This window comes from Armigeres subalbatus, chromosome 2 (genome assembly GCF_024139115.2).
Source record: "Armigeres subalbatus isolate Guangzhou_Male chromosome 2, GZ_Asu_2, whole genome shotgun sequence".
NCBI classification, from domain to species: Eukaryota; Metazoa; Arthropoda; class Insecta; order Diptera; family Culicidae; genus Armigeres; species Armigeres subalbatus.
The window spans coordinates 398949099-398973951 of record NC_085140.1 but is presented as its reverse complement, the minus strand read 5'-3'; the positions used below and the strand labels follow the sequence as shown (position 1 = coordinate 398973951).

The window sequence follows — 24853 nt, the reverse complement described above, 5'->3', positions numbered from 1 at the left end:
ACATCGAGTCACATTAAAGCCACTTCCCAGTTTCAGATAATCACAATGTTTCATTTCCGTTCAAGTGGCGTCACAATATTCTACCCATCTGACTTCTTGGGTAGCTTAAAATTCGATGTGTTTCATATCAGAAACAAAACAGATAAGTTGCAGAATTAATAACAGTTCGGAGCTCAGCTGAGCAGCATTTTATTTTTGACAGTCCCCTGCATGTTTCGTATAAGGTACAATGAAGCTACAAATGACTTTGTTGTTTATGTAGTGCACTTGTAGCAGAATCTCCAAATAGGGTAAAGTGCCCAATAGTGGACCCCTTACCAATAGTGGACCCTCCAGCCATTTTTGCATTATTACAGCACAATATCAACATTTTCCTATGAAATACCCTCGGGAGAACTTACCATACAGTCCTATGATTTGACTAAATGCATTGGAAATGCTATGGAAAGCAAAATTAGATGATTTTTGACAATTCTATAAAAAATAAACACGAGAGTGTCTATTATAGGAATATTTTAGGGGGTCTATAATAGGGAAGAAAAACGTCCCGAAACGGGACATGAAAATCAAATGAAGTGTCGACTATAGGGAAGCAATTTCCTATTATGGACCCCCAACGGGTCTACTATAGGGCAAATTCAGTTAACTTTAAAATGTAAATTTTGACGAATAACATCGTGTATTTGGGTGTTTTATGTATGTATCGAGAAGAGGAGATGCAGAGCTTGTTGTTCGATCACAAGCAGAATTAATATGTTGAAAATTTCTGCTTATTATGACAGGAAGAGCAAAATTCTGCTACTAGGGGGTCCACTATTGGGCATTTTACCCTAGAATTGTTGGTGTGATGGTTATAGTAGAAGGTTGCAAATCTCAAGGTCCATGGTTCGATTCCCGGTTGTTTTTTGTGTTTTTATTTTCATTGTAGCCGCAAGATGTTGCAAATAGGCTCCACCTCTTGCGCTTTTTGTGTCACAAAGAAGTTCCAAATACGACGCGTCGTGCATAAGTCAGACATTTTGTAAGTCACACCACAGTTGTTGTTACTCGCTAAAAAACAAGAGGTGTTGCATGTCTTGACATATTGTTTTATAACCTTGAAAACATTAGATTGTCTAATCTGGAGAGTAAACTGTGCGATTAAGAGCAAAAACTTACTCGTTCAGCACTGTTGTACCATCAGATTTATTATTTTACCATTCTTAATGTATGACAGACTCACTTGGGCTGGACATATTACCCAAATGTCATTCATTTATTTGGGAGATTTCGTATTGCTACTGGCATTTCAACAATACTTTATCTAATTACTATTGAAAAGGAAAGCCCTATATATTTATATTTTGCAGCTAACATGTATGTATATGGAGAAAATCATACAATTTTAAAATAGGGCGTATTCAAAATTTCACCGATGAAAGATTTTAAAACACCCCGTAACCTTTTCCTGGTGCTCCAAGCTTTCTTTTCGTGAGAAAACCACGGAGGTTCATGAAAGTGCGATAATATTCGCTTCTGGGGGCACCGTGTGGTGGATGTGCTCACAAAGTCGTTAGGTCCACTAAAACACAAAAGGTGTTGAGAGCCGTTGGGATTGGAAGGTTAGCCGAAATGCTCCGTCATATACCGAGATGATTAGATTATCCTCTCTATGATTGCTCGGTAGGTATATAGTTGCTGGGTAAGAGGCCAAGAGCCACTCCATGAGGTTTGGTTTGTTCCTTTCGGTACCAACAACGATATGCATTACTAGCATTTACCAACCAAGCCAAGTCGCCCTGGGATCAATCGCATGCGGTGCCGATAGCACCGTTAAAATAACAGGATAGTGATATTATAAATAGCTTAGGAAATCGAACAATTTGTCACATAAAACAAGCTCGCTCACAGGACAAATTTATTTATCATTTTCTTTAATTGTATTAGTTCTCGCGTAAACCGATAGCGAACCAACATTTGTAGAATCTCTGGACAGACAGCTTGCCTCAAGGCAATTTGTAACGCAGTGTTTCCCTGCCCGTCGATATCATCCTCTAGCACCACTTTGTGTCGTTCGGCGAAATCCAGTAAAACTTGCAACGATTCAACGGCATCCTGTTGAATGGCGTACTTCAGCACTGTGCTTTGCTCACGATTTCTGTGATTCAAATCCACTCCACTATCTAATAACAACTGTACAATGTGTTCATGATTTATCTTCATGGCTGTTTCCAGTACCGTACTTTGCTTCACAATGTCGCAGAATTCTCGAACTATCTGAGGACTGTGTTGAATGAGCAACTTAACTATCCGCATGTTCCGGTTGAGAATGGCATATTCAAGGACAGCTGCTGCACCGGTTTTATCCGCTAATGTCGGATCAGCTCCATTTTCCAGCATAAACTGGACAACATCGTGGTTGTTCGTTGCGACGGCTGCGTGAAGCGGGCTGTATCCGTCGAGATCCTTAACGTTGAACACGTGCTTTCCGGACAGGCCGGGTGATTTGCAGTATTGATACATTAGCCGAATGAGATCTACTGGGAATGGGTGTGCCAGAACAGTGCGGAAAGGTGTTCTGCATTTTTCGTCCGAGAATGAAGGATTAGCACCCAATCGTAGTAATGTTTCCACGATTGAATAGGAAGCGTTCGGAGGAATATAATGCAAGATGCTTACCATTTTTGGACCGTTCAACGGATATAAAAGCTTGAATTTATTTTTTGGAGATTGTTGTACAATACAGCTACTGGAATCGATCTGGATAAAGAAGTATTGTTCTGGACTGTTGATCACACTTATGGAAGCAGTTGCTACTTTCAAATGGTGGAATTTTAGCATGTCCCATGCAGATTATATCCGCAGTGTGGCACGAATATTGTGTGTAGATTTTCGGGATCGTACGTTGGTTGAAATGAAATCGCAATGAAGAATGTATAGTAAACTGCACTTCAGCAATAATGGTTTCATATGTTGAGACAATCTCCAATACAACTTGTAATTTGGTAACAAATAGGTCTTGAGGCAATGATTGGATTAAGCTGATAAAAGTGTCGCACTTTTCAGCCGTTTTATGAAACTGATCTTCAAATACCACGAAATAATTATCTGACCTCACTGGACAAAACAGTTCTGAAAGATCTTCAAAATGGAATTCATCTGCGAAATTTTCATCATTGATCCTCAAAAGCCCAACGAGTCGTGCGATCCATCTTTCAACAATATCCTTTTTCGATATGATGGAAGAAATGAACTCTGAATCAATGGATATTATCATAACCATTTTCAAATCCTGAAGGGTTTTCTTCCAAAATTGCAGATCTGTTGAGTTTAAGACATCGTCTGCCAATTGAAACATTTTCTGTTCTATATATTTCAGCACTTCTGGGTCCCTATTCATAGCAGCAATCGTAAGAGCGCCTTTGAATGTCCATGTTCCCACTCCTAACCTATCGAGTTGTTTCAATAGTCGATTGGATCCGAAGTGAACAATACAGCTGAGGAATTTCTCCTTGAGATGATTAGGAATCGGATTTTTGAGTAGTTGTCGTAAAATTCTGAAATTACCTTCGGTGATCATGCTGAGCATGTTAACACCATCATCCAACCATTCTAATGCATCATTCTCGAGCAATAGGACAACCATTTTCCAGTGATGTCGCATAATAGCTAAGGTCAGACAACCTGACATATGAAACATGCTACACTCCAAGCCAATATTGAATATAATGCGTACCATCTCGGTCCGGCCATGCAAGCAACAAGTTTCCATCGCCTCCAGTAAATCACTTTCGTCGAAAACAGCTTTTTCCGTTCCATACAAATCCTGAATCAAATGCTTGAATAGCCGTAGATCATTCCGAATGATGGCGATCCCTAACTCGTAGTCCGATGCAGGATACTGCTCGGTGAATAGTTCGTTTAAATCTCCATCCGTTAGCTCGCTGATAATGCTGAAGCGACAATCCAGGTGTGTTTCAAGGAAATCTCGTTCCTCCTCGGTGTGACCGGTAGTCATCAGAAGGACCGCTTTCAGGTTGGATCCTGCGTGGCGATCGATCAGTGCTTTCAAAAGTTCGAAGTTGTTTGCACTTACGAGATGCGGCAGAACAGTTCCAATGCAAGGGGTTATCAGTTTGGGTTGAAGCATTTTAAATTGTTCAACAGCGTCTTCGATGGGCAATGTGTTGTCGAACTGCAGCAGATTTAGTTTTACAGGGTAATTAAGTTTGCGATTTGATAATATTGCTCTGATCTTGGGGAATTGGAAGTTTACCAACTGAGCTATGGCTTCTATACGTTCTTGATCGAATTGCTCATGACATATGATGCCAGGCAAGGCGCAGTACTTTAATTGCAGAAGATGTCCCAGAAGTGTTAAATATTCAGCACCCAGTTCAGCTCCTCGATCAAGATGATCTCTTGCTGTGGAAACATCGCAACATTTGATACAGTTCAGTAGATTTTGTTGTAGTTCTAACCAGTGAAATCCATCTACCTCCAACGTTGCCAGCCCATCAAGCTTAAATGTCGACGAATGCCTAAAAATATTCAGCTCGGACGTGTTGAAAGCTAGAACAAATGCGTTTATAAGTATTATGGCCGTCCCGGAAGCAATCAAAATGTTGTAAGATAGCGAATCGTGTGCCAAATAGTTTCGGTAGGACTTTCCCCAAATCATGGGCACAGATTTGGTCAAAAGACTGAAGTTATCTCCAAGGTATCCACTAGAGTAAAGCATTTCCATGGCTTGCAACTGCCAATACTCGATAGCTAGACGCTCCTTCAAAGGAATGCTCCCATGATTTTTGATCAGCAAATCAATTGAATCGCAATTCCTTCGCCGGAAGATTTCCTGGAGATTGAATATGGTTTTTAGAAATGCTGTGTTCAACTCTTTCTCGTCTTGACAACGTAAAGCTTCCATTTTGAGCTTGAATGTTTGGTTTCTGTATTTGAAGTCTTTCGATGTCTTTGGCCCTATTATTGTAGGTTTCAGTACTTTGATGATGGCTTGTGCTTTCGAATCCAAAGCAAATATATTCTGATAGTACCCGTTGCGAGACTTGGATAGAGCATTATGTAGATCATCTTCAAGCGTGGTTAAAGTCGATTCATCCAAATTTAAATCCACAGTGAAGTGGCTGAGTATCTTCTTAGTTCTTTCTCGGTATCGCCACTGCTCGGTACAGTCATGGTCAAACTCCAAGTAATTATGTATGTAGGACTGTATTATGGCTGCGGTAAACTCTGTGCTGTCAATCGATTGCGTGGTAAGAATTTTCCAATCGCTAAACAAAGTTTCAAAGTAACTAGCACTGGAAGAATCCGTCAGTTTAGAATCTAGCAAACGATGGATAGCTGCTATAGACGCTTTGGAAAAGGCCATTACTTCAACGGCGTCAATCAAATGGTTGCGATGTGAATTACGTAATTGTTTAATGACTTTTACTTTATGATTGTAGTTTTTCCGGAGCTCATCGTACTCTTGTTTCTGATTAAATGATAGATCATCTATGTTCGTTTCACCGAGTCGGTTCGCTACAGTCGCTAAGTATGTTTCAATCTTTTGAAACATGACTTCTTGCAAGGTTCTTATCGTATCACTTCCAGCGTATCTTATCAAAGCGCGAAGATCATCAATTGTTCGGCATCGTCTCATCAGGCCATACATGTAGCGAGTACAATCATGGAAAAGGTAGATGCACACGGCATAAAATGTAACCGCCGTTATATAGTTGTAGTCGCTCAAATACTTGTAGTAGAAAACTCGATCACAATCGCGCACAAATAGATGTGACAGAGGCACTCCATGGCTTGACAAATTCCTATACTTGCAATTGAGCATGAACGATTCGTTCAAAACTTCCGGAAGCAAATTGCTAATCTTTTCCGATAAATTTGAAGTATCCGTTGTATTTTTGATCGCTTCTCCACAAATTTGGTTGAATCTTCTAAATGTCGCCACTGTGATCGACGCGTTACTTCTTCGGTAGTCATTGTCATTAATGTCTGTGTAAATTTGCGCGCAACGCACAATTTTGAATATTGAGTACATCTGTTTAACGCGTTTATAGGTTTTGCGTAACTTTTTCAAAACACTGGATTTTCTAAGTTTTGCGACGTGATTTCCATTCCGTATCAGTTTAAGTCGAGAAACGATGGCCAACAGGAACTGCATTACATTTCGCTTGTTAATCATAACTCTGTACACCTCGTGTGCCTTGATTTCCTCCTGTATTCGTATGAATATTGCCAAACAGAAGATCATCTCTTTCAACGGCAAATCCCGCGTTGCCGGTTTGTCCTTGACAAAGAATAAATGATTATGAATCATTCGTATGCGAAATATCACTTGGTCGTCTACATCTAGAAAATCGTAAGACTTGGGTCGAGTGCGCAACTCTAGCACCCATCGCACAATTAGATCGATCGAGTCTAGCCAACAATTTGCCGGTTTGATTACGGCCGGATCTCCGCATAGGTTGCACAGACCGAACGACGATAGTTTGTACAAGACCAGTATTTCCATTTCTTCTGATATCGGTACATTTTTCACACCTAATTCGAGCAATGCATTAGAACAGTAGCAGAATGTTTCCCAATCAGGGCACCACCCAGAACGCTCTAAATGCCGAAATGTGGCCACCAGTCCGTCGCGAATCACCTGGTAGTAAAATTTGGCTGGATCTCCAACACGGTTCCACTCAGCTAGGAGCAAACCCCGAGCTATTTCGGTATCTCCCGCTTGGAAGGCACATTCTATAGGCGTCATCGGTTGTTGTAATAAAATTTATGTAAATAAAATGATAAACTTCACGGGGCGAATAGTCGCCTGCGCGGCTTGAGTACTACGTCGTTGCGTCGCGACGAATGGGGTTCATGTGCGGTTGTGTGTAGACTGAATTCAAAAATCCAACGATGATAGAGCGAGACTGTGGAAAAGTGTTTGAATCCAGGAAATCACTTCTAAGCAATATGTAGATGTGTGTTCTGAGTAAATTACTAAGACGATCTCAATCGACGCGTGAACATACGGAATAGCTGTGCGAGTGAATTCTGACGTTTGATGTTAACATCAAATTAAACCATAATTTGTTCTCAAATTTTAATCCCGACGCCTAATTACATTTTGATCTAGTTTTGCTGTAGATTTACAAATTGTTCGACATGACAGCAAATTGATTACTTATTTTGGTATTGAAAACTAACATCAACATTAATTTTCAATTTGTTTTTATCGACAACAGGAATAGTTTTCGATTTGTAACCAGTATCTTAGGGACTTCCGGAGCCGTCTACAAAGTGGCCAGTCCAATCGGAAGAAGTACGAAAGTACCATTTACCAATTTTGAAACATGCGAAATGATAATAATCGAACCGATTTCGTTAAATATTCGATGAGCAGCTCTCATTAGAATTTAAACTGTATTTATTTATTTGGGTATTTTCGAGTTAAAAAGTTTGGTCGCAGTGGTAATAAAGTCCCAACAAAAAAGGTGAAATAATGACACCAATCTAACAGTTTGGCTAACATTTACATCGAAATTTTTGTTTCGGGTAAATACATTATTAGCTGGAATGTCTTTTATTAATCTTCATTGATTAATTTAAATTAAATCAGTTTACTGAGCAGAATGTCCTTACCTGTGTTCATTAAGGATTTATGGAAAAAATTTCACAAAATTTTACTATTTTTCCATTTTTCTTTTTTCATCCAATTGATTAGTCCAATCTTCCTCTTCTTTTCCTTTTTATTTTCTTGGAATTGTTCTGTGTTCGTATTCGCAAAACTCAAAAACGGCTAGGGAGGGTGAACCAATTGCCGCCATACATAAGAACAACTGTTTTTTTTAAATAAGTAAAAGGCATGTGGGTCCACTTTGTAAATCAAGCGAAAGGTTCTACTTCCTGCTCCTACGAATGGCTGTGAAAACCATATTAAAATGTGTTATAATCCTCAAAAATGATTAATCCATAATAGCGACGCATGCACCAGTTGTGGCACTTTTCTAAATTTTGGTTCCTTATTTGGCAAATCCCATTGTTTTCTCATAGGGTTTGGCCAAATAGGGACCACTAGTGCGACAACTGGTGCGAAGGACGTCAAAAATTAAGCAAAATCAATTTTTACGATTATGCTTTGCGTGTTTTGGAGGAGATCTTCTTCTTCTTCTTCTTCATTACATCCCCACACTGGGACAGAGCCGCCTCGCAGTTTAGTGTTCATAAGGCACTTCCACAGCTATTAACTGCGAGGTTTCTAAGCCAAGTTACCATTTTTGCATTCGTATATCATAAGGCTAACACGACGATACTTTTTTATGCCCAGGGAAGTCGAGACAATTTCCACTTCGAAAATTTGCCTAGACCGGCACCGGGAATCGAACCCAGCCACCCTCAGCATGGTCTTGTTTTGTAGCCGCGCATCTTACCGCATGGCTAAGGAGGGCCCCTTCAAATGTGTTATCGTATCATATGAATATGCTTTATCGATCTGAACATATTTTGTGGTGATTTGATTGGCCATTTCGCATATAAAGCACTAGTGCGACAACTGGTGCTATAGCCACGACTGGTACATCTAGCCTAGATTTATGCATTCTTCTAGCAAATCTGTTCGTTATAATCTCCGGCGGGTTCATAGAATATTTTCTAATTAGTAAACCACGAGTTAAAATGAGTCGTGTGAAACTTTAATTTAGATTTGTATGGCAATTTTACATGAGCACTTCACAACCCATATTCTTGCCTACTATGCAGAACACAGTCTGCCGGGCTGGCTAGTTTCCAATTAATTGCATGTTATTCGGCAGTTCGGCCGTACGAAAATCATTTTTTTTTGTTAAATATCTTGGCTGTGCATATGCACAGCACATGTTTCGAAGTGGACAAATTGATATGAAATTTGCGAAAAAGAATCCACGTGTCTTGCAGGGACTCGAACCCTCAACCTCCTACTCTCTAGATAGGCGTGATAACTCCTATACAACAATACCACTTAAAGGTCACGTTTGCGGAAAAGCCATCCGAATCCGAGTACCAATCTCCACCGCGCACAGTGGCTAAAATCGTGTTTTTAGCGCGTTTATTTAATAATATCTTTATTATGTGATTGAGCGTTATGGCGTCTTGGAGACATTTTATCAGTATGTCGACGCGCTTCTTTAGAGGTATTCATCCTTATGATCAATCCCCCTAAAAGTGATATGAAAATTTTATTTTTTGCACTTCACAACATATAAAGTTGGATTCTTCATAAAAGTTGTAGCAGAAGTTCTCCTGAAAAACTTTGTCGAATACACCAAGTTCGTAACTTCAATACTTTTGGAGATTTATTGATTTTTATGCGAACAAGTTTTGAGCATGTTCGATGTATAAGCATACAAGCACATGGAGACGCATGGTGCATTGTTCCATCAACTCCGTATGATGGGTGATTGAATTCTACCTTGCATAGTTGAAAATGGTTTTTGATGAAACATTTCTTACATTCGCTTACAACTCAGTTTAACAGTTCAGGTATTCATTACTTGTACTTTGTTATGCATATAAGATTGACTGCCACAATTTTCCCGTTGTCAAGCAGCAGTTAAATCAAATATGACTAAAAAATCCAATAAAACTGTTATATCTTTTTTATTTCTAAAGTTTTTAAGGCACAATAGCCACCAAACAGCGTATTTTAATATAATCTGAAACTTGATAGAACATGCAAAAAATGTAGAAATTAAAGTGAAAAAGATATGATGAAAAAACACATTTTAAGGGGTTATCTGCATAGAACGTAAAAAAATTCCAAAAGTAACGGAATTACGAAATTGATGCCTTCGACAAAGTTTTTCAGGAGAACTTCTGCTACAACTTTTTGAAGAATCAAACCTTATATGTTGTGAAGTGCAAAAAATAAATTTTTCATTTCACTTTTAGGGGGATTGATCAGTAAACTGTATACCTCCAAAGAATCGCATGAACTTACTGATAAAATGTCTCGAAGACATCATTACGCTAAATTGCATAATAAAGATACTATTAATTAAACGCGCTCAAAACGCGATTTTAGCCACTGTGCCGCGGTTAGCTCTTTCTTTTGCAAATGAATTTCATTTATATCAGTATTGTGCTGTGCGTATGCACAGTAGGGTGCTAATGGAATGTATGGGATAAAATTTGTCATCGAATTTCAAAAAACGACATTGCTCACAAGTTTCATTAAACCAAAATATGACCCCATGCAAAATTTGAGCTCAATCGGACATGATTCGAAATTCATCAAAGTTTTGAAATTTTTAGCCATAAAATTTTTCTAAGGGGGACCAGAGGAAAAGTCGAAAATCGAATTTTTGTTTTTGATGCCAAATGATCTAAAAATGCATAAAACGTCGTGATCTGATCTCACTTAAAAAAAATTTTTTGACGTAGAACTACGTCTGTCTTTTCTATATTGGGGTACACTTTACGTTTTCGAAAAATCAAAAAACGTCACGAAAATATGATAGACTTTGATCGTTAATATCTCAGCCGTTTCTCGATGGATTTTCAATTTTCTTGGACTATTCGATCAAGGAAGAGTCAACGCTTCATAACCGAAGTCATTTCACTGAAGTCATTTTTTACGCGGTTTTTGTACACGATTCGCTTTTTATGCGATTTTGTTTTCACTAGAATTTCGGGATTTCCATGGCTCATTCAGACACATTTTGAGATTTACGCGGTTTTTTACGTTGTTTTAATTCACGCGGCCCACATACTCCGCGTAAAAAACGACTCCAGTGTGTTACAATATTTAGGTATGATAATATTTAGTATTGAAAACTTGCTAACATTCCCAGTCCAACGCTCGAGCCAGTCGGATCGCTACATTTCTGCTCGCTCAACAAAGTGTTTTTCCCAGTGTTTTTTGCTAGAGTAATTAGCGCCGGGTTTTTTTCACCGCGTTCATCTTGTGTCCTGGCCGAGTCCTTGACACGGCTGTGAACAACCACCATAGATTCATTGGCAGAATACACTAGTTGTCGGCGACGCCAATAAGCAGTCAACGAGTCAATCATCGACGACGCTTTGTTCGTTCCCACTCTGAACAGAAGGAAGCATACAAACAACAACGCTACTATTGAGTCGCGTGGAAGCTGCCGTGCCGGTAGTCGTCGGCTTGTAGGAGGTAGTCGTCGGCAGCAATAGCAAGAATAGGTAGTATCGTTCAATTTTGTTTCTTTCTCTGCTGCTGTCTGTTGTATGGGCAATCCTACAGTGGGTCCGCAGTCTCATTGAACTCTTCATTTTTGTAAGCTTTTTTTCCTTTGATTATAAATTTCGCAAGTTTTTTTCGTACGATTATAAGTATCAGAGCTATTATTATCCCGTTTTCTGTAAATAATACATCGGAATTAATCCCCCTATAAGCTAAATTATATTTCCTAAACACTTTTTTTTTTATTATTATTGAAATTGATTTTATTATTATTATTATTGACTTTTTTGCCTTCTATTTTTTTTCTTTCTATTCTCTTGAGTTTTTATTTCTTTTATTTCAACGTTCTACAAATTAGCATCTCTGATTTTCGATTTGTTGTCTGTACCATTAGCGGTGGATGACCCACCCAAGTAATGGATGCAATTGATTCAGGCGGGGAGAAAACGCAGTTTGTGATTTCCGATGACGATTCGATAGATTCACCATCGTTTGAACATTTGGTCGAGTCTCTCTTTACCTCACCGGAGACCAGTCAAAACAAACAAACATCTTCTTATTCGCCAAAAGTGAAACAAATCGATCATCCGACCCAATCTACATCACATGCATCTGGAACTCCTATTAGCACATTTCCAGAACCCATGGATACCAGCACTACTTTGATGGTGAATGAAACCAATTCCATTATCCCCCCCTCATCCGCTGGAAACATTTCCACAGCGTACCCCCGCCTGAAAACATACCCACCCGGATCGAAAGGACCCTTTCTGGTTTTCTTTCGGCCCAAAGGCAAACCGCTAAATAAATTGCAAATCGAAAAAGACCTGGCAAAGTCGTTTCGGGGCATTGAAGAAGTGAATGCACCGAGCCGTAACAAATTGCGAGTTACGGTTAGTGATCGGGAACAAGCAAATAAGATCGCTGCCTACGAGCTCTTTTTGAGGGAATATCACGTATATATACCGAGTCGAGAAGTCGAAATTGCTGGAGTGGTCACCGAGCCGTATCTGTCATGCGCTGACATAAGAACTCTTGGCGCTGGTGGGTTCAAGAATAGAGCCGTCCAGCTGCCCAGGTGATCGATGTCAGGCAAATGAACCACGTGGCATCTGATGGCACGAAAAAAACCTTCAGACTCGTTTCGGGTGACCTTCTCCGGATCAGCTTTGCCAGACTATCTCGTGATCGGGAAGCTTCGATTACCTGTTCGACTCTATGTGCCGAGTGTAATGCACTGTACCAAATGCCAGCAGATCGGGCACACTGAGGCTTACTGCTGCAATAAACCGCGCTGCAGTAAGTGCGGTGAACAACATGCGGAGGGTCCTTGCAGCACTGCACAGAAATGTACCTGCTGTGGCGAAGCTCCACATGATCTGTCCACATGCCCTCGGTACATAGAGCGGGGAAAACATCAGCTGCGATCCATTCAACAGCGATCACGGCGAACTTATGCAGAAATGCTAAAAAAGTCGCCGCACCTGCTGTTCCATCGACCCGTCCCATTGTTAACAACAATCTCTACTCTTCCCTGCCCCTCGATGACCAAGGCTCTGACTCTGGGGACGGTGAGGAATACGCTGTGATTGAAACAGGTACAAAGAGGAAACGAATAAGAACTAAGCCTCAAACCCAAAAGGCTACTCTTAAAGTCCCTGTCACTCAACAGGGTATCCGTCCTTCCCCTGCAAAATTAGTAAGTGTTGGAAAACCCCCAAAAGTTTCTTCATTGGGGTTCAAGTTTGTGGCTGGCGAATTTCCATCACTTCCAGGAACATCTAAAACCCCAGCTGTTCCAGTTTTTCGCCCAGAAATCTCAAAACAACAAAAAAGTCAGAGAACACCTCAACACAATCAAGTTGAGGTTTCAGACAAAATGACTCTTTCTGGGATTGTGGATTTCATCTTCAACACATTAGAAATCTCACCCGCAGTGAGAAACACTATCAATATGATAATCTCTCTGGTGAAACCCTTATTGAAGCAACTGATTTCAAAATGGCCTGTTCTTGATTCGATCTTATCCCTCGATGGCTAACTTAATCAACGAGGTCGGGGATAAGATCGTAGTCCTGCAGTGGAACTGTAGGAGTATCTTGAAAAATTTAGCTGCGTTTGAATATTTAGTTCACACCTCGTGTTGTGACACATTTGCTCTCAGTGAAACATGGCTTACTTCAGATAAAAACCTTTCTTTCCATGATTTCAACATTATTCGTCTAGATCGAGGTGATGGATATGGAGGGGTGCTTTTGGGGATCGATAAACGCCACTCCTTCTACAGAATAGATCTTCCTTCGATGATAGGCACTGAAGTAGTTGCATGCCATGTCACCATACGAGGCAAAAGCTTAAGCATAGCCTCTGTGTATATACCGCCGAATGCCTCTGTTCGTTACAGAGATCTTACGGCTATCTGCTCAGTAATGCCTGAGCCCCGGTTGATTCTGGGAGATTTCAACTCACACGGTACAGCCTGGGGGGAACTGACCGATGACAACCGTTAATGCTTAATTTATGACATGTGTGACTACTTCAATTTGACATATTTGAATAACGGAGAAGCAACACGCGTGGCACCTTCAGGACTCGAAAATAGAATTGACCTCTCGATCTGTTCGATTTCACTAACATTGGATTGTACGTGGAAAGTGATTCAGGATCCCCATGGTAGTGATCACCTGCCTATCGAAATCTCAATTACCAATGGATCGCGTCAAACTCATCGGATTGACAATGCATACGATCTCACAAAACACATTGACTAGGGAAAGTATGCTGAAGCGATCATCGATGGTGAGCAATCGCTCGATGTACTTCCTCCCAGTGTTGGTAAAATCACTCATAAATCTCAATCAACGAGCGCTCCCGTGCGAACGAAATTGTCTGCGATTTTAAAGGAATGCATCACGCTTGAATTTTTCATGCTAAAACGCATCATTTCACTCATTTGCCAAAAAATCATTTTGGTTTAAAAACGCATTTGAAATCAATTTTGGGGCAATTTATTGCTTATACATAAAAGCGTGTCTAATATTTTATGCGACAAACAATTATTCAATGTTTTTAACGAAGGAGAACAAAAGAAAACCTACGATGATTCAAATGGATGATTCAACTCATCCATGAGTTTTTAGGTGCTGAGTTGGGTGCGTTTCAACTCACGCTTGATTTGAATCATCCATGAGTTTTGAGATTTTGAGTTTTTACCAACACTGCTTCCTCCGTTGGAAGAATACCGTTTTCTTGCCGGTTTGATTCACAACAGCGCGGTTCAGTCACAGCGTAGACCAATACCGGGATTGCAAGCGTGTCGACGTCCACCATCTCCCCTTTGGTGGGATGACGAGTGTACTAAAGTATACCGTGAAAAATCCGACGCGTTCAAGGATTATCGGAAGCGGGGTTCGCGGGTTAACTATGACCGGTATATCTCTTTTGAACGAAAATTCAAGAGCCTCGTAAATGCCAAGAAACGAAGTTACTGGCGCCATTTCGTTGATGGCCTATCGCGAGACACGTCGATGTCAACTCTGTGGGCCGTCGGAAGAAGAATGCGAAACGCGTCGTCGGTTAACGAAGACAGGGAAAACTCCTCTCGGTGGATTATTGCATTCGCTAAAAAGGTTTGCCCGGATTCCGTTCCAATACAAGGATTCGTGCGTGACGTAGCACCCGGTCGAAGTGAAATGGATAATCCCTTTCTGATGGTCGAGTTCTCGCTTGCCCTCCTTTCTTGTAACAATTCTGCAGCAGGAATTGATGGAATTAAGTTTAACTTGCTTAAAAACCTCCCAGACGTCGCGAAGAGGCGCTTGTTAAACTTATTCAATCAATTCCTAGAAAGTAACATAGTTCCAGATGAATGGAGACAGGTGAGAGTAATCGCCATTAAAAACCAGAGAAACCTGTGTCGGATCATAACTCGTATCGACCGATCGCGATGTTGTCGTGTATACGTAAGCTGTTTGAGAAGATGATCCTCAATCGGCTCGATAAATGGGTTGAATCGAACGGTTTTCTATCAGATACTCAATTTGGATTCCGCAGAGGCAAGGGAACGAACGACTGTCTTGCACTGCTTACTACAGAAATTCAACTGGCCTATTCTTTAAAAGAACAAATGGGTTCAGTTTTCTTGGACATTAAGGGGGCTTTTGACTCAGTCTGCGTTGATGTCCTTTCAGACAAACTCCACGAGTGTGGGCTTTCACCAATATTAAACAACTACTTGTACAACTTGTTGTCTGAGAAACATATGAGCTTTTCTCATGGAAACTCAACAATTTCTCGAATTAGCTACATGGGTCTCCCCCAGGGCTCATGTTTAAGCCCTCTTCTTTATAATTTTACGTTAGAGACATCGATGCATATCTCATAGATAATTACTCGCTAAGACAGCTTGCGGATGACGCCGTTGTCTCCTTTATAGGAACAGGGCGGACGATCTGCAAGGACCATTGCAAGATACTTTAGACAATTTGTCTACTTGGGCTATTCAGCTAGGTATCGAATTCTCTCCGGAGAAAACTGAGCTGATTGTCTTTTCTAGGAAGCATAAGCCGGCAAAATTAAAGCTTCACCTTAGGGGTAAGAAAATCGCTCAAGGCTTTTCACATAAATATTTGGGGGTCTGGTTCGACTCGAAAGGCACCTGGGGAATGCACATTAGACATCTGTATCAGAAATGCCAACAACGAATCAACTTCATGCGTACTATTACCGGAACATGGTGGGGAGCCCACCCGGAAGATCTGATAAAGCTTTATCGGACAACGATTCTGTCGGTCATCGAATACGGTAGTTTTTGTTTTCAATCCGCCGCGCAAACGCACATATTGAAGCTCCAACGTATCCAATATCGCTGTCTACGTATCGCGTTAGGCTCTATGAACTCGACTCATACAATGAGCTTGGAGGTACTTGCGGGAGTACTGCCTTTATCAGATCGTCTCGCGGAATTGTCGTCCAGGTTCCTCATTCGGTGTGAGGTTTTAAATCCATTGGTAATTAAAAATTTTGAGAAGCTAATCGAACAAAATTTCCAAACAAAATTTATGACACTGTACTACTGGTACATGAGCCTGGATGTTGGCCCTTCTTCGAATGTTCCCAATCGTGGTTGCTTCTTAAACTCCTCCAGTTCAACTGTAGTTTTTGATCTGACCATGAGACAAGAGATCCGTGGAATACCAGATTCGTACCGATCGGAGTGCATACCATCAATTTTTGCAAGCAAGTACAGCCATGTCAGTTGCGACAAAAGCTTTTTCACAGACGGGTCAAAAACAAATGAATCCACTGGATTTGGTGTCTTCAATGAATTTCATAGCGCCGCTCATAAACTTCAGAATCCTTGCTCCGTATATGTTGCAGAGTTAGCGGCTATACACTATGCATTAGAGCGAATTGCCTCTCTTCCCTCTGATCAATACTTCATTTTTACGGATAGCCTCAGCTCCCTTGAGGCTATTCGTTCAATGAGGCCGGTACAGCACTCACCTTATTTCCTGAGTGAAATACGCACCATATTGAGTGCTCTATCGAATCGCTTTTACACTATCACCTTAGTATGGGTCCCCTCACATTGCTCAATTCCGGGTAATGAGAGAGCAGACTCTCTTGCCAAGGTGGGCGCTATGGAAGGCGATATTTATGAGCGCAAAATCGCCTTCAGTGAATTTTTCTCGATTGCTCGTCAACACGCCATGGCCAGTTGGCAACGAAAATGGGATGAAGGAGATTTGGGTAGATGGTTACATTCCATTCTCCCACAGGTATCGAAGCAGCCTTGGTTCAAGGGACTGGGCATTAGCAGAGACTTTATTAAAGTAATGTGTCGGCTAATGTCCAATCACTACTCATTAAACGCGCATTCCTTCAGAGTAGGGCTCGCAGACAGCAATCGATGCGGTTGCGGTGCAGGCTATCAAGACATCAATCACGTTGTCTGGGACTGTCCCGAATACGGTGTTGCCAGGTCCGATTTATGTGAATCCCTCCGGGCCCGAGGAAAATCAGAAAAGGAAAACATTCGAGATGTGCTGGGTATGCTTGACCTAGACTACATGATCCTTATATACAAATTCTTGAAAAGGATCAATATTTTCGTTTAACCCTCTGTCTGTTGTAAGGTCATATCATCATCGTCTACGCACCCCACCCCTCTCCGCTTGGAAAACAGTTTGCTTGTTTCATTACAGTTATGTCCTGAATAATCTTCGTCAAACAACAATAAGACCGCTACAGCGCTGCTCAGGACAATGGAATACCCCTTGGCCCTATCCCACTCCTTTTTTTTGTACACCCTAACCTCGACTAAGCCGCGAGTTTTTCGGCTCCCCAAACCTAACACTAAGATCTAAGACACACATTGATTGTCAACAAAAATCAAAAGTACAGCGGCTCCGTTATGCCTAATGGCGATTGAGCCTTTAAATAAAAACAAGTCAAAAAAAAAAAAAAACTTGCTAACAGTTTAGCAATAATAATAATATTTAGTAGTTTAGGTTTCGGTAAATCAGTCAATCTCGTAAGTGTATCGCAAGCTTCTTCTTCCATAGCACTACATTCCAACTGGAACTTGGCCTGCTTTTCAAAGTAATCTATTAGCATTGTTTTAGTTATTAATTGAAAGCTTTATATACCCGATATTGCATGAGTATCGAGTATGTATCTTGTGTGACAAATACATGAATACACTATGCTCGGGGTGTCGAGAATGTTTCCCACCCGAAAATATCCTAGATTGGATAGAGAATCGAACTCGCCATCTCCGGTTTCTGAACCTTTGTTCGCAAGGCTAACTGGAGACTTCAAGCCAGCATAGAAGTCAAATTAATGCAACTTACAAGGCTGCACCAGCTGGTGCAGTTTGTTTCAGATAACTTACACGCGCGTTTTCTCTCAAAACCTTGGGCAGCTTCTCGCTAACGTCTATGGATGCCAGTAGAGAAGCTCGGAATCTTCTTCACTGCTGCAGTGGATGTGTTCTGGGAAACTTTCTTTCACGATGTGATTTTCTGTAACGAGTCACCGGGGTTTTAGACTGAGAAATCATAAAATGAGTACTAATTTGCTCTGACCCCAACATCTTGATAATAATATCTATGACCAGAGTACGTAATGCTCACTCAATCTCAGGAGCGTAGTATAAATCTAGACTAACATTTGAAAAGGGCGTAACAGTCAAAATTTATTCCTTCTGACTCTTTGTTCACATATATAGCTATATATGTAGACGAAAAATAAGAAGGAATGAATTTTGGATGTTACACCCTTTTCAAATGTTGGTCTAGAAATAACGAAAACAGATTCAACCTGGGCTTAAAAAACGCTTGCTTTGGTTTCTCTCATCGAACAGAAAAGTCAAAAACCTGTACATGACATACAGCCACGTAGTTCAACGTCACCTTTGCGTACAACCCGATTGGGCTGCACCTTTGAGTTTTTCATTGATTTTTCTCTAAGAACATTTTTGGGACTTATAGAATTTTTTCCAAACGATGAAAATTTTTTTCATCGAGTTTTAACACCGGACGCAAACGTTTTCGTAGCCAAAAAAATTCCCCTATGCAAAATTTGAACTGAATCGGACATGATTTAGGGGTGTCCAAAATTAATCAAATTTTTTTTTTCTCACAAGGGGAATTTTTTTGTTTTCTGATGCCAAAGGACTCCAACGGTTTACACTTATTGCATTTTCATGGGTAAAAATTTTGATGAAATTTAGGCACCCCTAAATCATGTCCGATTAAGCTCAAATTTTGCATGGGGTCATATTTTGGGGTAATGAAACTTGTGAGCAATGTCGTTTTTTGAAATTCGAAAATGTCATTTTTATTGGCACCCTAATGCACAGCCAAGATAATTATTAAAAAAAAATGGATTTCGTACGGCCGAGTTGCCGAATACAGGTATACCTCGATTATATGGACATTTTTTTCTGCACAATTTTGTTTCCGTGCTTTGGAGGTTTAAAAAGCTGTTGAATATTCTCATATTTTGCATTGTGACTAGGTTTAATAAGCTGCACTGGGGCAAATTAGTGCCAGTAAGCCATGCTTTTGATGCTATATATGAAAGCGCACACTAAATCATATGATCCGCTGACTGGATTGATCTACCATTTTTACTTTGCAATTTTTATTGTAATTGTGTATTTCATTCACCAGCAAAAGCCACTCTCGTGAAAATTCAGATCAATTTCGTATGATTTTCTCTGAATCTCTTGAACATTCAGATGAATATTTTGTGAAAATTCAGATGAATTTCTCGTGAAAATTTAGAAATTTTTTACCAGGTTTTCATTCTGTCGATTTAGTTCCTCAGCAAGGAAGTGATATTTTAAGATATGATGAATACACTGTACTTGTAGTCAGTCGAAGCTAAAAGCGATAATATAAATCAATCATAGTAAAACGGCTGTGACATAACATTTTGTTTAGTTGTAATTACATTCATTCAAAATATTGTAGCTCTCATTTTAATGTCATAATTTTCTCACTCACATATCCTCATAGAACTTTTGAACGAAATCTTTGAAAACTCGATCGCTTCTTCGAGACAACCCGAATTGCATGATAATACCGCGAGATTTGAGGCGCCATGTCCCAAAAAGGTTCGGGTTCGTCACAAGAGGCCGATGTCCCGCGCCTGGCATATGATGAGCAGATCTTGCAAGTTGAGTAGGTAGAAATACTTGATGGGTTTGCTTACGTTCCGTTGTTGTCGGAATTGTCTTAACTTTCGCACACAAGACTGAGTCTAATCGCTGTTATTGATTGTTTTACTACTTTATGCACTGATTTCTTCTGAATATTTTTCCAGCAAAAAATCTCCCGTCATCCCGAAAGTGTAATCAATGCTTTTGTTTTCGCAGACAAACTGATCCCCAATATGCACTTCGCCAATGACGACGAAGAGGAGTTCAACGAAGAAATCGGCAACACTCGGAAGCCTACGATCCCTTCCATCCGGCAGCGAAACTCACAGATCCATGCCTTCGAGAATATGGATCACATTGAGGAGGAGGGCAAGCTGAACGAATTCCGTTCAGCGCTGAAATCTGGCAGCAAGAAGGGTGTGACGTTTGGGGATGGTGTCAGGAAAAGGGGAGCACTTACACGTTCTCCGGATTTGAGCAGTAGCAATAGCGAGGACTTTGAACGGTTCGGCGAGTCATTTATGGTGGTAGAGTTCCACGAAAACACACCTACGGAGGCAATCCAATGGATCATCGATAAGATTCGGGGGAGAAAGGTCGACGGCGGTGCAGAACTGATGGTGCGAAAAGAACCGCTTACCAAGTAAGGATCGGAGTTTTGTTGTTTCAGAGGGATTCTTAATCTTGAATGTGGTCTTGCAGAGAAACTCAATCTCTAATTATACATGTCTCAGCAACACAGATGAAGTTTCTGGAGATTGCAGATGATATGGGATTCATGAAACGCACTAAGACTGGGATCATTAGAAATTTCAACGTTGCTTGTTTAGACGATTTTTTCTATGATGGTAAGTGTTTTGAATTTTTCTCAGAATTCTTTTTTGTTTAACTAAAATTATGATATTCCAGAAAATATGACCCTGGAAGATATCCTCACTCCGGCGGATCGTCAAAGTATTGTAAAACATGCTCTGGAAAATATTCGTGCCTCGGAAAATGAGCATCAAATCCCGGGTACAAAAACTCAACTCTACCATGGACAGTCGGTCATCCAAGCTGCCCAGAGATATGAACTCATCACAAGTTTCTACTCGCTGCACCAGAAACCAAAGCTACGTAGACTACGGCACGTTTGGATCAAGCCAACCAAGCGACAACCGATCGATGAAATTCGGGACTACTTTGGGGAAAGTGTTGGAATGTACTTCAGCTTCTTAGGGTTCTATACATACGCCTTGATCGTGCCAACGGTGTTGGGATTGTTGCAGATGCTCCTCTCGGAGGAAACGGAAACAGTTCCATTCTTCTGTGCATTCTACGTTGTATGGATAAAGATCTTTCTGGAGTTATGGAAGCGCAAGAGTTCGGCCCACGCGTACCGCTGGGGAACAATCACGATGACTAATTTGGATGAACCCCGAGTCGGTTACTATGGGAAGCTGGGTAGGGATCCGATAACGGGAAAGGTCACTCCGCAGTACCCCAAGTGGAAGACTTATGTTCAGATGTATTGCGTCACAGCACCGATAATTCTTTTCTGCACCTCGATCGCTGGGTTTGTTACAATTTTTCAGTTCTACGTGGAGAGCTATCTGGCGGAGCACTTTGGAATCGATTCCTACATCATGTATGTGCCATCGATCGTGAATGCGATTTACATTGCCATTTCTACGATTGCGTACGACCGTTTGGCCACCTATCTAACGGATAGGGAAAATCATCGAACTCAGAGCCAGTACGAACGGCATCGCGTTAATAAGTTGATTGTGCTGGAATTCGTGAACAATTTCTTGTGTTTGTTCTACATTGCATTCATTCTACAGGTTTGTTGGCTAAGCTTAGAGATTAGAGTAATAGATTTGTCAAACTTATTCTTGTTTGTTTATTACAGGATATGAAAATGCTCAAAACTCAACTTATGATGCAGTTGATCGTACTGCAATTCGTGCAAAACATTCTGGAAAACCTGCTTCCGTACCTAAAGAAGAAGGTGGCGCTAATCTCAAACAAACTATTCGTCAAATCAAACCACGAAAGATTACAACAAGCCTACGAAGAGTACGACCAGATGGGCATCCAATCCCTGGAGGATGATGATCATCGGATGCTGCGACACAAGAAGGAAAGCGTAATGGACGAATACAACACGTATGATGACTATCTGGAGCTGTATATTCAGTTCGGTTACGTGGTACTGTTTTCGTCCGTTGCTCCGATGACGGCATTCTGGGCCATACTGAATAACGTTATTGAGATCCGGCTGGACGCGTACAAGTTGTGTTCGTTCTTTAAACGGCCATTCGCCAGAAGAACGAAAAATATTGGAGCGTGGCAGCTGGCTTTCGAAACGCTGGCTATCATTTCGATAATGACCAACTGCGGAATTCTGTATCTGTCGCCGCAGATGAGGTGAGTTTTTTCGGCATTGTTGTAAAGGTGTAAAATAATTCGTATAAGTTCCAATAGCTAATCAAACCCATTTAATTTTAGGGAACTGGCCACCAACATGAGCGCGGAGGCGTACGCCATCACCTTCCTAGTCATCGAACATGTCCTGCTTGGCTTGACGTGGTTCATCAACAAGGCTATACCGGATACCCCCTTATGGGTGCGCGTCGCTCTAGCCAAGGCGGACTACGAATCTCGACAGGCTCTGAAGCGTGAGGTATGTCTACCCTTTGTGTGATCCGAACCATAACGTTTGTGATTCAGTTGCATTTGTTTAACCTTTGCCAAGCCCGTTTGCAGTAGTACACCTCCAGAGTAAGGCGATTTCATTATTTCCTTTGGAATTCTTTTGCAGGACTAGAGACGCACCGCAAACCACACTGAACACACAAAGCGCGTTGCATCTTCTAAAGAGTGTCAAAGCCATCACCCTAGTGCCTTCCACATGTTTGAATCACCAAGTTTCAACTTCAGTACAGACAATAATCGATTCATGCATAGCTCAAACGCAACAATCATTATCCGACTACCATCGTTACCCGATTTCTAACGCTAGAAAAGAAGAATACGTGTGATGCTATTAACCATTATTGTGAAGACTAACTATTTATTTTTAGGAGTTTTGCCTTATGGTACTTATCATCGATCTACGGTCAAAGTTCGTTCCGTGTTCAATGTTGTTTCATGTTACGTGTTCAAGTTTTGATTTTTTAATATAATTTTTTGAGTAAACTGCTTTGGTGCGATCATGTTTCTTCAACAGCGAACACAGCGATGTGCCTTTGAATGTGGCAACGACGACTGATAAAGTGTAATTTGACGGTAGATTGGCTTTTAAAAACTAAAATGAAATGCATGATCATGGTTTGATGCCGATGCTTTTCCTACAGTAGAGTATTGATTTTCAAAATTATTTCATCGGTACAGAATGCGCAACGTTCTCGGAATCTTTTGTTTCGACGTTTCCGGAGTGTTTTCGATTCGCACTCAATGCTGACATAATAAAAGCATATTGTTGGTGAAAAATTTGGTATTTGATTTAAAAACAATGAAATTATGCGGTTGAGAGCTTTTATTAGATATGCACGGATTCAGAGTGAAAGAGCAGGTGTGTAAATATTGTTAAAATAAATTATGTAACGTTGATTTTTTATATTATTTTTAATGACCATCCTTCGAAATCCCTACATTTCCAGAAAATTACTTTGTTGGGCATTGTTCGTGTTTACTAAATAAGATCTGAATTGACCTTTCCCGTCAAAAAAATTTATTCGCTCAATCGATTCTTTGGCCTATTTAAGGTCAACTTTCCCAAAGAACCAATATTTTTTAAACCACTAGCTTTTTCTTTAAATCGAAAATATCATTTTTTTATTTTGCTGAGCACAGACCTGTGCGCCGGTCATATAATCGGCGGCGGCTTGGTGGTCACTTTTGCCCCGGCAGCGGCAGCGTCACGGCGGCGCGAGGTTGACTTTTATCGGCGGCGGCGTGAACCGGTGTGGATGAAAAAATCAATTACTGGAAAAATCAATTTTACCGTGGGTTTTTGATTACCGCAGTTTAGATTCACACGGTAGGAATCGCCCCTTATAAAAACCGGCTTCAGTGGATTAAAATCGCAATAATCTGCGTTTGCCGATCATCAAACAGCACATTCAAAATAGTCATTTGCCGGCGATACTAATCAATACCTGATTTCAAAATGTTATTTGATGTACCACTATTTTGTTATTCTTTGATTTTGGTAAATCAAATTTTAACAATAAATCCTGCTTCACTTTTTCGTGTTTTAAGTGTTAAGAATTAGATTTCGGTGTCATAGAACTAATTTGTTAATAACTTTTTTCAAAAGTTATTTCCAATTTAGGATTTTCATACACTTCAGTCGTTTTCATTTCAAAACTAGTCGACCCGGCAGACGTTGTCCTGCTTAGTAGGCGAAACTGCACGTTGTGAACTGATCATTCTAAATTTTAGTTTTTCATCAACCTTACTCGTGATTTTCGCATGAGGAAAAGGAAATATCATATAAACCCGTCGGAAACGGTAACCAACATACCTGCTGAAGCATACTGAATACTAGAGATGGGCAAAACGGATCACTTTGATGATCGGATCAGATCTGGGTCATTCATTCTAATGATCCGGATCTTTCAACCGGATCGGATCCTTAGAACAAAACGCAAGAAGAATGCAAAATAGTGAAACGTTAGTCATCAAGGCTCACACATTTGAACCGTATTGACAAAAAATTCACCTTTTCTTGTTCACAAGCGTGTGGAGTACAAACAATGAACTTTTCATTTGATGATTTCCTTACAAATGGTCAAAAAAATTGCTGATCTGGTGAACCGGATCTTTTAAAAAATGATCCACGAATCATTCACTCACTTCAGAGATCCGGATCATTTTAACGGTTCCGGATCTGAACGCACATCTCTACTGAATACGGTAACATACTGAATGAATAAAATCCATCCAGCCGTTTTCGAGTATGCGGATACGAACACAGACTATTTCATTTTTATTATATAGATATCAAAATTTCAGAAAAAAAAAACAAT

The 24853-nt window shown here is 40.6% G+C and overlaps 1 protein-coding gene across 11 annotated transcripts in view; it reads left to right on the top strand.

The window, feature by feature from the left end:
* LOC134213261 (anoctamin-10) overlaps positions 1–23439 on the top strand; it is a 57012-nt gene extending 33573 nt beyond the window's left edge. For 7 of the 11 annotated variants that reach the window (XM_062692126.1, XM_062692127.1, XM_062692128.1 and 4 more), the window contains 7 exons: positions 19696–19860; positions 20055–20481; positions 20541–20686; positions 20748–21661; positions 21730–22247; positions 22329–22503; positions 23214–23439. In XM_062692126.1, the coding sequence (XP_062548110.1) occupies positions 19696–19860; positions 20055–20481; positions 20541–20686; positions 20748–21661; positions 21730–22247; positions 22329–22503; positions 23214–23288 (2420 nt within the window). In that variant the 3' untranslated portion in view covers positions 23289–23439. Of the gene's footprint in view, positions 1–11028; positions 11170–19695; positions 19861–20054; positions 20482–20540; positions 20687–20747; positions 21662–21729; positions 22248–22328; positions 22504–22641 lie in introns of those variants that run through there. The other 4 variants (XM_062692133.1, XM_062692134.1, XM_062692136.1 and 1 more) reach the window with 4 other exon arrangements.
* Positions 23440–24853: the final 1414 nt, after the last annotated feature.